The sequence below is a fragment of the Myotis myotis genome, unplaced genomic scaffold, assembly GCF_014108235.1.
Source record: "Myotis myotis isolate mMyoMyo1 unplaced genomic scaffold, mMyoMyo1.p scaffold_m19_p_10, whole genome shotgun sequence".
Taxonomy (NCBI): Eukaryota; Metazoa; Chordata; class Mammalia; order Chiroptera; family Vespertilionidae; genus Myotis; species Myotis myotis.
The window spans coordinates 72440860-72458285 of NW_023416314.1; the positions used below are offsets into that span (position 1 = coordinate 72440860).

At 37.6% G+C, this 17426-nt stretch overlaps 1 protein-coding gene across 1 annotated transcript; it reads right to left on the bottom strand.

Annotated features, from left to right (window-relative positions):
- Positions 1-1895: 1895 nt before the first annotated feature.
- LOC118665504 (casein kinase I-like) lies at positions 1896-2873 on the bottom strand. The gene has a single exon (XM_036326948.1). The coding sequence runs from the start codon at positions 2871-2873 to the stop codon at positions 1896-1898; it is 978 nt and encodes a 325-aa protein (XP_036182841.1).
- Positions 2874-17426: the final 14553 nt, after the last annotated feature.

The following is a 17426-nucleotide window of genomic DNA, read 5'->3' on the forward strand; positions in this document are numbered from 1 at the left end:
ATACAGTCTGGTGTCACTCCCTTTATGGCACTAACAATTTCACCACTTTTATAACATCAGTATAAATGTCAACAGTGTGCAAAAAGGACAATAATGTGTAAATATTATTATAAAAATTGTTTGACCTCACAGATACCCCAAAAGTATGTTAAGGATACTAAACCAAAGATTCCTAGACCCCACTTTGAGACTCACTTTACTGAAGGGTAGCCAACATGTAACTTGCCCTAAATGTACAGTGTGTTAAGAGCACCAGTCAGGTTCTTTACTAGAAGACTCCTCTTATTTTTCAACCAAGTTGATTAGTTAGAGTTTGGTTAAGAGAGTCACAGCTATTTCTATGAGTAATATAGAAAAAGCATATCATTTTCCTTTAAGTAATTATTTCAAAATTCATTATTAATTCTCTCTAGCATTTCCCCAACATTTTAAAGGGCATTATTAGCCCCTTTTATAGTATAAGAAGCTGAGATTACTGTTTGGAGAAATATTAGACTAGGATTTAGTTTTAAAATGTCTTAGTCTCACATGGGAATTGGAATGCAGGACAAATATTGTCTTATGTCTATTTTAAGGGATAAAATATTTATATTTATAAGCTCATTATCTCTTACTGATCAACATGAATGACAGTAAAATATCCAGGAGACCTCAGTTCAAACAAGTAACTGTGCTTAACTGAAGGTTGTTGTTAATCCTAACCAATGAAGTGGCTAATAGATAATCCTTTTAAAAAGATACCAACTCAAATTCAGTCTTTAAAATGGTACTTTCTACTGAAAATCTATAAAGACCAAAGAAACCTTTTACAAAATAATTTTCTTTACTTTTAAACTCAATGTAATCAATTGTTATTCAAATTTTCTTTAATGTAGTTGTTTCCCCCCAGTACAATGCATAACTTCATTAGTCTCATTGCTTGCTCTTCTAAACCAATATATTAGGTTTATTTGCTTACACTGTACCTGCTGTAGGTTGAAAATCAGTTTTTGAACAAATTCAATATATTTAGAAAAAAATGAAATGTCCTAAATTACCATTGTGTTCTTCTTTTGTTTTGTTTTTAGTGAACTTGTAAACAAAAAAGCTCCCATTTCAAAAAAACCCCACAAAAAACAAAATCCCAAATCATATATATGTTTACAGTGATTACATTTATCTAAGCAACATATATACATGTTCAATTTTAAGATGTTAAATATCTGTGACAAATATGCTTTTTAAAATATATATACACCAAGAGCATTGTGAAGTTAATGCAGAGTCCTGAGGATAATCTATTAGTCACTAAGTTTTTCTTAAGTTTTCAACTTTAAATGCTGTTATTTCTAACACAGGTAAGCAAGCAACCTTTCATATGCTCAAACACTGGGCCCTTTGGTTACTACCCTATCATCTGGCTTGCAAATAAGAAGCCAACCATTTAAGAATGTTTAAAGTGAACAACTAGCAAACCCTAGGGATGGATAAACCCTAAGAATGCACAGTAGTGAGCATATACAACCATCACAACTGTGGGTGAACACTGCTCATCCCATTCTTCTGAAATGAGATCTCAAAGCTGAATAGCTAAAAGTAAAAGATGTTCACAAAAAAATTGGCATATGCACAATTTCTCTACTTATTTGCGTGTGTCCACCATTTAGTTCACTTTTCACTTAAAAAAAAAAATGGAATAGAAAACTGGACACCATGTTTCACTATCTCAGTTAATATTTACAATTACAACAATGCTTCCCAGAGCCAGTTTATACTGAAATTAAGTTCTTTACACCAAAGAAATGGTTGTCCACAACCACCGGCTAGTGTACATGTGCACTAAAATGTCTAGATTTGGGGAGAAACCCATGCTGCTCCAATCACCGGCGCTGCTTCCTCTGTTCCCTGATTCTCGCTTAGCAACCTGTGGGGGTTGTGGCCTGCTGGCCCTGCCCACTGGAAGAGGCCACCGACTGGGCTGCTTTCTGCTTCAGCGTTGTCCAGTCAAATGTGTAGTCATACTGGTGGTTCAGGGTCCTGAAAAGAATGCGGAAGAGCTGCCTCAGATACATGTAATTCGGGGCTTCTTCAAAGCGCAGCCCACGGCAGTAGTTTAAGTACATGGCAAATTCCGAAGGAAACCCCTTACATAAGACTTCAACGGGAATGGACATCTTCTTTTCGCTAATCTTCTCGTATTTCTGTACCTTGGTGGCAGCCTTCAGGCCTTGCCACGGCAGGCTGGTTCTGTTAAAATACATCAAAACATAGCCTAACGATTCCATGTCGTCCCGGCGACTCTGTTCCACGCCAAGGTGGGCATTGATGCTCGCATACCGGGCCGTGCCCGTGAGGTTTTTATCTTCTCTGTACGGTATGTGTTGCCTTGTCCTGTTGTCTCTGTACTTTTTGGCCAAACCGAAATCAATCAGGAACAACTTATTACAGTGGCGCCCGATGCCCATGAGGAAGTTGTCCGGCTTGATGTCTCGGTGTATGAAATTCTTTGTATGCACATATTCCACCCTGCTGATCATCTGGTCCGCCAGCATCAGTATCGTCTTCATGGTGAAGCTCCTGGAGCAGAAGTTGAAGAGGTCCTCCAGGCTGGGCCCCAGGAGGTCCATGACCAGCACATTGTGGTCTTTCTCCTGCCCGTACCAGCGGATGTGCGGGATGCCCACCCCGCCCTGCAGGATCTTGTAGAGCTTGCTCTCGTACAGCAGCTGCGGGTGCCTGGCCTTCAGGGACTCGAGCTTCACCGCCACCTCCTCGCCGTTGGTGATGTTGATCGCCAGGTAGATGTCCCCGAAGGAGCCAGACCCGATCTTGCGCACCAGCTTGTATTTCCCCCGGACAGTGAATTCGGCCTGAGAGCTGCTGCAGCTCGCCATCCTGGGACACGGTCTCCAGCGGGGCTGGGCCAAGCCAGGCACCTCACCTCAGAGAGGAGGACAGAGGCTTCTCCAGGCAGCGGCGGGGCCCCGAGCAACTCCGCAGAGGACGTGGCCGGAAACGGAAACGGTGAAACGGAAGCGGTGGTTCTCTCCGTGTCACAGGGCCCAGAATCCCCCCAAGGGGACCCTAATCACCTCCGCCCCGTCGGGCTGCTCCTTTCCGGGCCGCCGTTTCCAAGGGGCTCTCGAGGTTCCCAGGCTGGGCCGCTTGGATTCTGGGCTTTCGTGACGTTGCGGGCTGGAAAAGGGGGGCGTTGAGTTAGGACGGGGTTCCCGCTGCCCCCACCGCCGTGGCCTTCCACCCCAAGGCCCCGCCGTCGCTGTCACGCTGCGGCTCTGTCATGTTGTTGCTCACCCGGTGGCGCCATCTTGTCATTCCGCCCACGCCGCTGCCATCTTGTTATTCTGGCTCCACCAACGCAAAATGGCGCCTTCCCGGGAGCCACCGCTTCCGGGCGCAGAGCACTCTGGGAAGGGGCCTCAGGCGCTGACCCCTGCGGGGCCCCAGGGAGGAGGAGGGCGGAACCGGCCCGCCAGAGTAGCGTCACAGCTGCGCATGCGGGTTCTCCCGGAGTTAATTCGGCAGGTGAACCTTTCAGGTGTCGATGTTTTGAATGTATGGGGTTGAGTTAGCGCCCCTTCCTTTGGAAAGTGATCGTTCAGAGATAGAAGTGCTGCTTCATTGATTAGAATGCGGGCCTTTTGTGCTGTCCTTCATTCTCTTATTCTCTTCGCCTTGCTTTTTACCTACAATCAGATGATTATGTGTGTGTGTGTGTTTTAAGAAGGAACGTTCCTTTACTTTTTTCTATGCTTCGCTCCGTATCAACAATACAACGCGCCTGTCATGTTGTTGAGAGCCACACCCTGAAGGCAGCGGCATGAAGGCTTATGCTGTCACCATGGACCCGGCACAAACTGGTGACCTAGGAGGGGGAGGCCAGGTCACAAAGCAGCAGTCGCCCGGGAAGCCAGGGCCGTGGCCATTGGCTTGATCGCAGTGTGCTTTACTAATCAATACATGGATCGGCACCAGAGTGAAAAGGTACAGTGTGTAGAAACGTGACTACTGTCCACTTCAGTGTTTGTTATCTGCAATGACACCTTCATCAAAGTTCAGTGGTCACTCTTAGCATTTTACTAAGATGAAGTGATTTATTTCAGTAAATCAGAAAGTGCAACAATGCCATCGAATGCTTTCCATGTCTCTTGGATTCCCGCTCCTTTATTATTTTGGAGTCAAAATACTTTTTTTCTTTTAAAAATTGTTCTATCCACTCATTTATTAGACTAAAAATGTCTCAGACACTAAAACCTATAGGTATAAATGCTAACAAAAAGAGGAATCTGCCAACAAAGAAATTTAATCTTATTTATACACATTGTAAATGCTATGTGAAAATGCAATAGTGCCAGATAAGATCTTTTTGATGATGTTTGTCAGATATAACCTTTGGTACAGCATGTCTATAAATGTACCTAATTAGCTTGTGGGGGATTAGAAATGAAATTTCTAAGGTATTATTGTCAATCCATTGTAGTGGAGTTAGCTCCCTGAAAGTGCCTTCAGTTCTTAAAAACATGCTGAAATGCACCCTTTTAAGAAGTCATTCAACCCCCTGCCCCAGCCCCACCTGAAAAAATACAGGGGACACATTATTGAACAAGCTCCTTGACAGTTCCATGTATTTGCTATGAATAGATGCTTCTCAGTCCCTATTGTTTGCCCTGTTCTCAGGACTCAGTTAATGAAATGGCTAATTAGATTTCTGTAATCCTGTAGTCATTGTGTTTGAGGTGACATTTTGTTGGTATTTCTCTTGTGGCTCCTTCAGTGTGATAGGAAACATTTTCCATTAGCCAACTTGGCTCTTGTTATTTTGCTGGAATGGCAGTTCCCTCTGCCTGTATAATGAAATCATTGCCCTCCTAAATACAGCTCTGCCACTCAGCATTTAAATAGAAAAGAATAGGAAAATGATCATCTGATTAGTCAAACAGGCCCATGTTCAAAATCCGTTTCCGAAATCAAATAGAATTGGATCGAGTGCAGTGTGGAGGAATGACTTAGGTATTATTATATACTATAGTACATATTCACTGACTAGCAGAATGTGGAAGGATTTAAAGTTCTAAATTCTTATTCTTATGATCTGTAAGAACCAAATTCTTGAAAAAGCAGGGTCAAGAAGACTAATTTAGGCTGCTTTTTTAGACTCTTAAAAACTGTATTACTTCCAAGAAGTGAAAGACCATGACCAATGCCACAATTCAAGTACTAAATACAAATTATTTAAAATACTGGAATGATAATAGTGCAATATAGACCTTGATAATTGTTTTGTATAGAAATAAAAGGGATTTATATATTTGAATTTGAATATAAATTTATTTTCTATAAGTTTTAATGATTTTCATTTCAAATCACCTTTTGATTAGTGCAGAAATACATTTTGAGAGTCACCACCAATCAATTGGTTTCAGCCCTTCACTTCTGAAAGCTATCAAATCAGCAATGAACTAGCTCTAAACAATACTCCTTTGAATGCCAACTAGTCAACAACAGTTTCATTCTAGTAACCACAACTGTATAGATTATGCCTACTTAGCTGTAACTTTAGAAGTAAAGTTAGCAAATTCCTAAACACCATGCTTCCCTGGATACTTATATAAGATCAATAATCTCCTATGCTCAAAGAGACTGTGCCAGACCAGCATAGCCTTCCATTATTATAGTGAACTATAAAGTCAGCTTGGTCTTTTTATTTTTATTTCAGATATGGAGTGTTATTTCATCATCCTTTACACCCCACTGCACACTTGCATTATGTTTCTCCAGAGAATTAGAGCCAAAGATATATCTATATCAATATAAATATATATATATATATATATATATATATATATATATATATAATCTCTTAACATATATCTTGCTTTCACACTCATCACTTCCACTACTAGTTTTTAGTTTACTCTCAATAAATGATCTATATTTAGCCCAAAAGTAGAATAAGAGGAGTAATGAAGCCTTGATCACACACGATACCTTCCCTAATATGACTTGTGTCTTCTGGGATGCTTTTCATTCTCTAGAGGACCTCTACTGAGCTTACCCTATGGTGAGCACTGGCATGGGACACAAATATTTCCATTATTTTTTATCCATTCAGTGAGCTCTATCCACTTACATATCTCTTCCCCAAATTTACTTATCATTAATTTTCCAATCTTGTTCCATCCAAGTCCCTGACCATCAGCCTAACAATTGGCTACAGCCTGAATCAGCATGTAATTGCATATCTTGCCTTTTCACCTTTCAAGCAAAGTGAATAACCAGGTGTTCTGTCTACGAGGGGAAGTCCCTTCATCACTGTCCTTCAGGGATGCCCCAGAGAAGGCCTGTAGTACTGTACCTGTCCACTTTTAGGTGGTGCCTGCATATCCTACAGAACCATCTATACACTGGGCCTCCTCTTCCTCTGTCAAGTGATCAGAGGGAATTTCCCATGAAATTATAGGTGCATACATGGGGAGAGAAGCAGAATGAGGACCATGAGCATTTGAGTCATTTCTTCATGTAACTAACTTTGTACCTTCAGATTCTTCTCAGACTATTCATTATGGAGGTCCTGAAGTTCCATGATCCCCTGTCTGGAAGCTGGAGAACCAGGAAAGCCAGTGGTACAATTCATTCTGAGTCCAAAGGGCTGAGGACCATGAGAGCTCAATAATGTAAGTCCAGGTCCAAGATGAAAAAGACCTAAGAACCAGGAGCACCAATGTCCCAGAGCAGGAGAAGATTCCCCAGTTCAAGCGGAAAGTACTAGTAAATAATGCCCTTCCTCCCCTGTTTGATTCAGTCTACCAATTCAAATGCTAATCTCTTACAGAAACATCCTCATATACATACCCAGAAGTAATATTGTACTAAGCCCAGTTAAGTGGACACAAAATTAACCATCACAAAACATAAAAATATTTTCACAACCCAGCCATTTTTCTTCATCTGCACTGGGTAGCCCCAGGTAGCTTTACATTCTCAGGGTTATATGCTACTTCATTATTTGCCCATAAATTTTCTACATGTTCTTTTTCACATGATTAAAATTTTAATTTTATCCACCTATTTTAATACTTTTTTGTCTTATTTTAAAACTCTTTCAAAGAAATTCATTTGAAAAAAATCTAGTATACATTTGATTACGTGGATTCCCACAGAATATTTGGCTATTATTGCCTCTTTATATAGCCACTCACATAAATATGTTCTTGGAATGAGGGCTTAAAAAATTGTAGAAGCAAACAATGAAGGAAATAATCCATGTAAAGGGGTTTAGTAAAATACAGAAAACAAAGCAATCACCCAATAAATAATAAATAATAATAAATAATTATTTTTAATAAGAATGATTTTATTAAAGGAAACTACTCCAAATTATGACAAAGAAAATTCATTAGAGCATTATCTTTCTCATAACAAGAGAAAGAAAAGGCATAAATCTTAAGAGGGACATTAAAATAGCTTTAAATTCTAAATGGAACTTTCAGCATAGGCAATGAGGAAAATGTGTCCATATACCTCATAGGGGAGTAAATATAATGTAGGAGACACTTGAAAAAATTACTTCAAAATTTTGTATAGCATTTTACAATCACTTTTCAAACCATAATCACACGTAAGGAGGATAAAATGTGAAGAAAATAAATGACTTCAATTAAGATTAATTATCCGTAACCGGTTTGGCTCAGTGGATAGAGCGTCGGCCTGCGGACTGAAAGGTCCCAGGTTCGATTCCGGTCAAGGGCATGTACCTTGGTTGCGGGCACATCCCCAGTAGGAGGTGTGCAGGAGGCAGCTGATCGATGTTTCTCTCTCATTGATGTTTCTAACTCTCTATCTCTCTCCCTTCCTCTCTGTAAAAAATCATTAAAATATATTTTAAAAAAAGATTAATACTCAAGTCCAGTAGTCAACAATCACTTTTATTTTAATCTACTTTGTATTTGATTCACTTAGAATGTTTCTGAATATGTTCAAATAGACTTGCAGGTAGCATATAAGACATATCTAAAGAGGCAAATTTTTTAAATGCCCAATTAAATAATTATTAAATTTTTAACTTATCTGTAATCATTATAGTCTCAATTCTCATAAGACAGAGTGTGAGTAATAAAGCCATCTTACTATTTGACATTCTTTTAAAGCCATAGACATAATTTTTCTGTTCAGCTTACTCCGATCACATTAGAGGAAATACTATTTGAAAATAAATAGCAGGTCCTTTGAACCTCTATTGCTGTGCAATTTAGGATAAGGAAATAAAGAACTTTATCTCAAAAAATATTAATGGGACTCTACCAGATCTTATTTCAGATAAATTCCCATTACTTACAAAGAGTTTTCTGATTTCTCTTAGGATATTTTTAAAAACATGATTATATTTTTCTTAAAGACAGATTCATCTGTCAAACATTATCCCCAATGACTGTTTGTACACTGAATACCTTACAATAGATCAGAAGTAAAAGCACAAGCAATACTTTTTTCTTTTTTCAAACTGGGTTTCCTTTAACTAACGTATCTTTCTCCCCTTGATGCTTTGGCTTTTAAAGAGCTTTCTAAAAGAGAATAATTGGTCTTATACTTTTTGAAATTTCTTAAGAGCATTAGTCTCTTCTTTAGTTCAGCTTACCCATAAGAAAAGAGGTGAGAAATTTGCTAATGTGAAAAGTTATTCACACAATTTTTGCCCTAAATATGGAGAAATTTTAGTTGTGGCCACTTTAATGATTTAAATACTCAGGGCATGCATTAGATTTTTTAAACCTTCTTTTCCACTAATCCAGACCCTGATAAAGATTTAAAATAAAAGAGCACAAGAGAATAATAAAGAAAGAACAACTGTATTTGTATTAAGTAACACTAAACTCATTCTAGTCATCCTCTTTTTGTGTATATTATTCCCAAACACTTTTATATAAGTTTTGTATTTGGTTTAGTGGAATGAACAGAAGCTATAGAACTACATGAAATGAATTTAAACATAGTTTAGCTAAATACTGCACAAAGTAATTATCCCCCAATAAAATTAAGCCCCAATTTTTTCATCTACAAAATGAATGTAATAATGGCTATCTTATATATTTTCTATTAGCATTGCAAGAGATAAGCATAACATCCCTGGATAAAAAAGTAATAGGACAGACTAAAGAGCCCAGATACAAACACACATAATATAGTCACTTGATCTTTAGCAGTGAAGTAAGAGCAATACAGGGTGGGGCAAAAGCAGGATTACAGTTGTTTGTATGGAAAATAATACAATAATTAATAAACAATACAAGAACAAGAATAAATTCTATTTCTAATACTCACACCTGTAGATCTACTTTTGCCCACCCTGTCAAATGGAGAAAAGATAGTCTTTTCAACAAATGATACTGTAACAACTGGACACCCACATGCCAATAGATACCAATAAATAAATAAATACCAATAAATCTAGACACAGATCTTTCATAAAATTAATTCAAAATGGGTTGTAGACCTAAGTGTAAACTTCAAAACTATAAAACTCCCAGAAGAGAACAAAAAAAGAAAATATAGATGACCTTGGTTTTGGCAATGGGTTTTTAAATACCACACCAAAGGCACAATCCTTGAAATAAATAATTGAATAACTGAACTTCATTAAAATTAAGAACTTCTGCTCTGCAAAAGACAGTCAAGAAAATGAAAAGAGAAAAAATATCTAATAAACAACTGCTATCTAAAATATACAAAGAACTCTTAACAATAAGATTTTAAAATAAGTCAAACAATTAAAAAAAAAAACAAGTCAAACATTTCAATAGACATCTCACCAAAGATATACTGATGACAAGTAAGCATATGAAAAGATGTTCCACATATCAATAAGAAACTGAAAATTAAAACAACAGTTAAATGTCACTACATACCTAGCAGAATGGCCAATACAAAACACTGAGAATACCAAATACAGATGAGGATATGAAGCAACAAGAACTCTGATTCATTGCTGGTTGGAATACAAAAATGGCACAACTATTTTGAAAGATAGTTTGGCAATTTACTACAAAATGGAACATACTCTTACCAAGCGATTCAGCAATCACACTCCTTGATATTTACCCAAATGAAAAAATATGTCCACACAAAAACCTACACAAATGTATATAGCAATATTATTTATAATTTCCCAAACTCACAATCTACCAAGATATCCTTCAGTACATGAATGGATAAATAAACTGCAGTCTATTAAGCTGATGGAATATTATTCAGTGCTAAAAAGCAATGAGCTATAAAGGCATGAAAAGATGTCAGGTACGTTTGATGCATATTACTAAGTGAGAAAAGTCAATCAGAAAAGACTATATACTGTATAATTCCAATAACATGGCATTCTACAAAAGACACAATTATGCAGATAGAAAATGGTCAGGGGTTGCCATGGGTTAAGGGGAAAGGAGGAATGAATAGAGCATGAAGAATTTTTAAGGCAGTGAAACTATTCTGTATGGCTGTAATGGTATATATATGTTATTATACTTTAGTCAAAACTCATAGAATAGCCCAGCCAATGTGGCTCAGTAGTTGAACATGGACCCATGAACCAGAAGGTCTTGGTTCAATTAGCGGTCAGGGCATATCCCAGGGCTGCGGGCTCCATCCCCAGTGTGGGGCATGCAGGAGGCAGCTGATCAATGATTCTCTCTCATTGATGTTTCTTATTTCCTCTCTGAAATCATTAAAAATATTAAAAAATAAAAACTCATAGAATATACAACACCAAGAGTGAACCTTACGCAAACTATGAACTTTGAATGATAATGGTAAGTCAGTACAATTCATGGATTGTAATGAAAGTACCATTCTGTTTTTGTTGTTGTTGTTTTTTTGTTTTTTTGTTTTTGAAAGTACCATTCTGATGCAGGATACTGACAGTGGGGGAGTTTGTGTATGTGGGCCAGCAACAGGGGATATATGCAAGCTCTCTATACTTTCCATTCAATTTTATTCTGTACCTAAATCTGCTCTAGAAAATAATCCTGTAAAAATCATTTTTTAAAAAATCCTGTAAAACAGTAGTTGTTAACCAGCTTGGTAAGTTAAGAACGCTAAACTTTTAGAAAAAAAAATTTTTTTTTTCATTTAAAATATTAGTAGGAACCATTGGCCATTCATTGGTAGGAAGGAAGGTATTGTGATTTTTCTCTGAGAATGACCATAGACATAGATCTATTTTAGTTATGGCCACTTTAGGAAACATTTTCAATCTCTAATCTAAAATTGGGTTCTACATATTTTGTTTATTATTTCTTGTATGCTGCCATTAATACTCAATTTGTCTTTTTCTGATATGCCTTTAAGTGTTACTATGCCAAAAATTCAAAGAATGCAATAAATCTTTAATATAAGGAATAATGGGGGTGAGGAGCCAGGAGCTACAGTTTTGAAAGACAGTGAAGGGAACCAAAAACAATGGTTTCTAAGCAAGAAGATTGCCCAATATAGCAAAGCATCTTTACCTCAGTAGAGCTGAGTAAGAATGCTAAAACATTCTCATCAGCAGCAATATTTAATAATCCCAAGAGGTGGTAAAATCAAAGTCCCAACTAGCCATCTGTCCAGTATGTAAACTAGGCTACTGCTACTGTACCTAGAACTCTCACCCAGTCATCAATTTCCTTGGGAGTGAGACTCATGTCACACAACCTTACTCTGCAACTATTTGCCGATCCCTGAGTGCCTATAACCCTGTGTCCTCCTGGCAAGGATGAATCAATGGTGTCCATAAATAATAAGCGACAAGGCCCATAGCTTTAGTGGGGGTTTACCTGAGAATGTGGAAGCATTTCATACTGTCTGTGAGAATACGGATACCAGGCAAAGAAATAACACAGGATTTGGACAAAAATTCACATAACTTAACCAACTTTGTATGGAGCAGAAAATAACTCAAAAACTGGTGACATAAACATGGATAAAAAATTCTGGTCTTTGGAAAGGTTCACTGTATATGAATTTAAATTCTAGCTCTAAAACTTATTAACTGATATCTCTATTTACTCATTCATTCAAAAAAGCATGTTCATTGTTCCAGCCACTGTATATATAACTTTGAACTGATATTAATATTTCTAATCTTCACTTTCATAATTTATAATGTTAGTAATAATTCCTAAGTCAGGATAGTTGAAAATTGGTTGTCAATATTTTAAATGTGTGCATTATGCACATGACAGTCATTATTAACTAATAATAACCAAGTCATATTTTATTGTGATATACAATTAACATCTAAGTTTATCTTTCCTAACTTGTATAATATACATACAAACCACCTTTTTTCCTAGTCATGGAAGCATACTATTTTCTACAATTAACTGGAATTGAAAGAATCTTACTACATGTTGATACTTAGAGTTTTGCAAAGGTTCTTTAATTTTGTGTGGCTGAGGTTGGGTCAGGTGTTTATTTGTGTCCAAGACCACATATTCTACATTAAAAATAGCACAGTTGGAAACTGAAGTTCCATTTCTAGGCTATTGGGAAACACAAAAGAAAGTGAAATTAAGGATTAAGGGTTCCTGCTACTAAGCTGCAGAACACTCATTGTACTAGAGATGCAATGATTCAATTCAATTCCATTGTAGAATGATGTGAAAATGAAACTGATGGGAGAGCAAATGGAAACAGCTGTGTTTTACTGCAACACAGACAGTCTGCACATTTTGCTGCTTATTTATAATGAAAATGGAAATTGTAAGTGACAGGCTGAGGGTAGTTTATAAAGCAAACATTTTTGAAGCCTTGGAGGTGCTATTGCTTTTTGAAAGGCAACCAGCTGACCCACCTTTTGAATTATGCATGGTCACTGAATTCTGTTACAATGATGGAAACACACACTTTCGTATCAAAAGAAAAATGCTTGAGACATAAAACAAAGTTTGATAGAGCCCCAAATATATTATTATTTTATAAATTCTAATTCAGAATAGGTTATTGATCAGAATATTTCTGATTTAGCCTTAACCTGTTGGGCTCAATGGATAGAGCATCAGCCAGTGGACTGAAGTGCCCTGGGTTCTATTCTGGTCAAGGGCATGTACCTTGCTTGTGGGCTCAATCCACAGCAGGGCTTGTGCAGGAAGCAACTGATTGGTGTTTCTCTCTCATCGATGTTTCTAACTCTCTATCCCTCTCCCTTCCTCTCTGTAAAAAATCAATAAAAATACATATTTTTTAAAAAATATATATTTGGTTTAGAGGCCTTGGGCACTGGATGCTTGGATTATAGGGTCTCTTATGTCTAGGTAATCAGTCCAGGCAGAGTAATGCCAATGCCATGGTTTAATGTTCTGAATAGTGATCTAGGATCCTTCTGTGTTCTTTTTCTCCCATGGGGATTTTTTCCTAATGACCCCATTTGTTGCTATACCTTCAAGCTTGCACCATATTTGACTATCCCTATATGAAGATGACTGGGGGATAAGGGTTAAATTTTGGTTGAGACAGTAATCAAAGAGGACCTAACTTGCCATTAGTAAAAGTAACAATATTGTTGCATCTCAGAGGTTATCTGCATGCCTATGTAACATTGACATATAAATATATTTCATTTGGATATCACATCTTTGTTTCAGGCTGGTAACACATTATTTTCCATTACCATGGCTCTTTTATTCCAAGAGTACAGAGGAAATTTGATTCAGAGGTTGGTCAACTACAACCTTGCACTATAACTGCCAATCATTTTTCTAATAGTAAGGCTTGTAGCTAAGTCTGGAAGATGCATTCTTCCAGACCTTTACTTTTTAAATGATTTGTTCTACTAAGCCCATTTATTCCTCCCTGCTCTGTTAAGACATGCAGAAGTGTTTCTAGCACTTAGTTGATGTGTGTCACTCCACACACATCAACTAAGTGCTGATTCTCTATTCACACGCTAATACAGTGTAAGTCCATCTTATGACATCCTGAGAAAGACTGTGTTCTAATGCATTTAGATTTTTTTTGTGGGGGGGGGATATGCAGAGGATTGTGTGAAAGATCTATTATCTTGGTTGTATAACAATTTCAGCCTGGATCACCACAGGTGTCCACAATGGATAACCTTTTATACTTAAAAAAGAACTGGCAAAATAGTAAACTCGGTTGGGAAGGAGAGTTCATTGCTCAACAATGTTTTTTTTCTCTGTGCCGGGCTAGCTATTGTGAGAATTGAAGAGTAAATATTTCAAACTGTTAGGCAGGGGTCAGACTCACACAGAAACAATTAAATATAGGGTGGTAATAGGCTATATTAACAACAAGGTAGGATGGGAAAACAAAGGAAGCAATGAGTAAAAATGCCTTGGGGAGTCAAGGGATCATTCACAGTAGAGAGAGTGCTTGAATTCAATCTTGGAACAAAACTAGAATCTAATTATAAAAAAGTGGGCTAGGAGCAATGCCATTAGCAAGATGATAAAACAGGAAATTCCAATTATTTTTACTCCCACAGAAATACTGTTTAACAACCATATACAAACCAAAATACCTTTATGAGAAGTTCATAATCTGATTAGGAAGATGCAGTACCCCAGAAAAGGACACACCAAGACTAGTTACATTGAAATAAATATGAAGAGCAATTTCACTTTATCATTGTCAGGCCAAACTGTATCAACCAGTTGATCTTTTAAATTGTGCCTCTCCATACATATTTTCAGGGAAGGCAAATTCATAAAAAAATGTTTGAGAGGCTCTCAGAATTTCCAGTCAGGCTACTTGGTGAATATTTTACCATGTCAAAGCCAGTTTTTAAAAACTGGGAAGAATGACTGTTTCTTTAAATGTCCATACACTAAGACAAATTTTCAAGAAACATGAAGAATAAGGGAAACATTGCAAAATGAAAATAAATAAATCTCTAAAAGCCAACCCTGAAGAAACATAGCTATATGAATTGTCTGACACATAATTAAAAATAATTATCTTAAAGCAACTCAGTGTGTTAGGAGATAACACAAATTAACAACTAAACAAATTCCAGAAATGATACATGAACAAGATTAAGATATAAACAAAGATAAAAACTAGAAAAAATTAAATAATTCTCTATCTGAAGAATATAATAACTACACCAAAAAATTCTCCATATTGGTTCAACAGCATACTTGATCAAGGAGAAGAGGAATCAGCCAACTTGAAGGCCACTTGAAATTATTCAGTCACAGAAGCAAAAAGAATGAAGAGTGAAGAAAGCCTAAGAAACTTATGGGACATCATCAAGCAAATTAATGTGTGCATATGGTAGTTCCAGAAGAAGGAGAGGAGAAGAGAGGAGAGGAGAGGAGAGGAGAGGAGAGGAGAGGAGAGGAGAGGGGAGGGGAGGGAGGGGAGGGGAGGGGAGGGGAGGGGAGGGGAGGGGAGGGGAGGGGAGGGGAGGGGAGGGGAGGGGAGGGGAGGGAGAGAGAGAGAGAGAGAGAGGGGAGAGAAGGGGAAAAAATCTTATTTAAGGAAATAATGGCTGAAATGTTCCTAAATCTGGGTTAGAAAAGGATATCCAGATTTGTGAATTCCAGAGCAGCAACAAAATTTTAGAATATAAAAAGTTTACATTGAGCCACATTATAATGAAATTGTCAGAAGTCAATGACAAAGGGAGAATTTTGAAACCAAGAGAAAGCAATTACCGTGTGCAAGGGAGTCATCATAAAAATATCAATGGATTTATCAGCAGAAACCTTACAGACCAGGAACTAATGGGATGATATATTCAAGGTATCATTCTTTAAGTTGAGATGAAAGAATGCTAAATAATATAAAACTCACTGAAGTATATAATAGAGAAATATGGAATGCTCTAATACTAAATGATACTGTATAAATCACAATTTTAGTATAATAACAAAGACAAAGTGTTAATAATAACTAGATCCACTAAATATTTTAATGGATATCTATATATATAAAAGGCTAAGCAACCATCCTACCATCTGACCGTCCAGTAGATATGATGCACACTGACCACCAGGAGGCAGACGCTCAACGCAGGAGCTGTTGAGCTGCAGTGACTTGGCAGCAGCAGTTCCTGGGTGATGCACCGCAGAACCAGAGAGCAGGGAACCCAATTCCAGGGTACATCACCTGAGAACCACCCTCTCAGAATCTGGGACCCTACAGGGGATGTCAGAGAGCTGGATTCAGCCTGATCCCCACAGGCCATGCTGAGGGATCCCAACTGCTGGAGCAGCCCCACTCACTCTGCAGATGCCCTTCAAGCCACTGCACTGCCCCAGGCGTGGCCAGCCTGGGAGTAACTGTGGGAGGTTGGCTGCAGATCATGTCTGTCCTGTCTCACCCAGTCCCATCCCGCTGGCCACCTTCTAATTAATTTCCTTATAATATGCATGAATCCATGCACCAGGGCACTAGTATAACATAAAATGATGCAAATTCTACTTTATACTGTAATAAATATAAGGGTATATAAATCAATAACATAAAGTGTGATGGAAAAGAAGTAAATAAATGTAAATTTTTTATGCAATTAAATTTAAGCTGTTACCATCTTAAAACAGACTGCTATAACATGTTATATAAGCCTCATGGTAACCACAAAGAAAATACCTATAGAAGATAGGTTAAGGAAAAAGAGAAAGGAACAAAAGCATACCATTATAAAAAGTAAATGACAAATAACAAAAGAAGACAGCAAGTGAGGTAAAGAGGGACAAGAAAACTATAAGACATTCTAGAAAACAATTAACAAAATGTCATTAGTACATCCTTATCTATCAACAACTTTTAAATATAAATGTATTAAACTCTATATTCAAAAGACATAGAGTAGCTGAATAGTTTGAAAAACAACAACAGATACAAGATCCAAATATATAAAATTTGCTTTATATTTAAGAACACACAGGCTAAGAGTGGAAGGATGGGGGAAAGTAGTGCATGCAAATAGAAACAAAAAGAGAACAGTATTAGGTAAAATTATATCATACAAAATAGACATTAAGTAAAAGACTGCCTCAAGAGACAAAGAAAAACATTATATGATACTAATAGGGTCAATTCACCGGAAAGATCTATATATATAAAAGCCTAAGTGACCCTTAAGACTGAACGACCAGAACAACCAGAATGACTGGAATGGCCAGGTGACCAGCTGATAGCTATGACAGCCTCAAATCTGATTCACCCGCATTCTGGACCCAGACAGGAGGGAGGAGGGAGCCTGATTCCTCATGGAATCAGCCATTGGTTAGCTTGCTGCTGGGGCCAACCTCCTGCTGGCCCTCCCCCAGGCTGGCCAGCCTCCCATTGACCTTGGTCACATGCCAGGCCAAGGGACCCCACACATGCACAAATTCGTGCACCGGACCTCTAGTATAACAGTAATAAAATAAACATGCACTTAACATCAGAACATTTGGTTCTATAAAACAAACATTCATGAATCTGCAGGA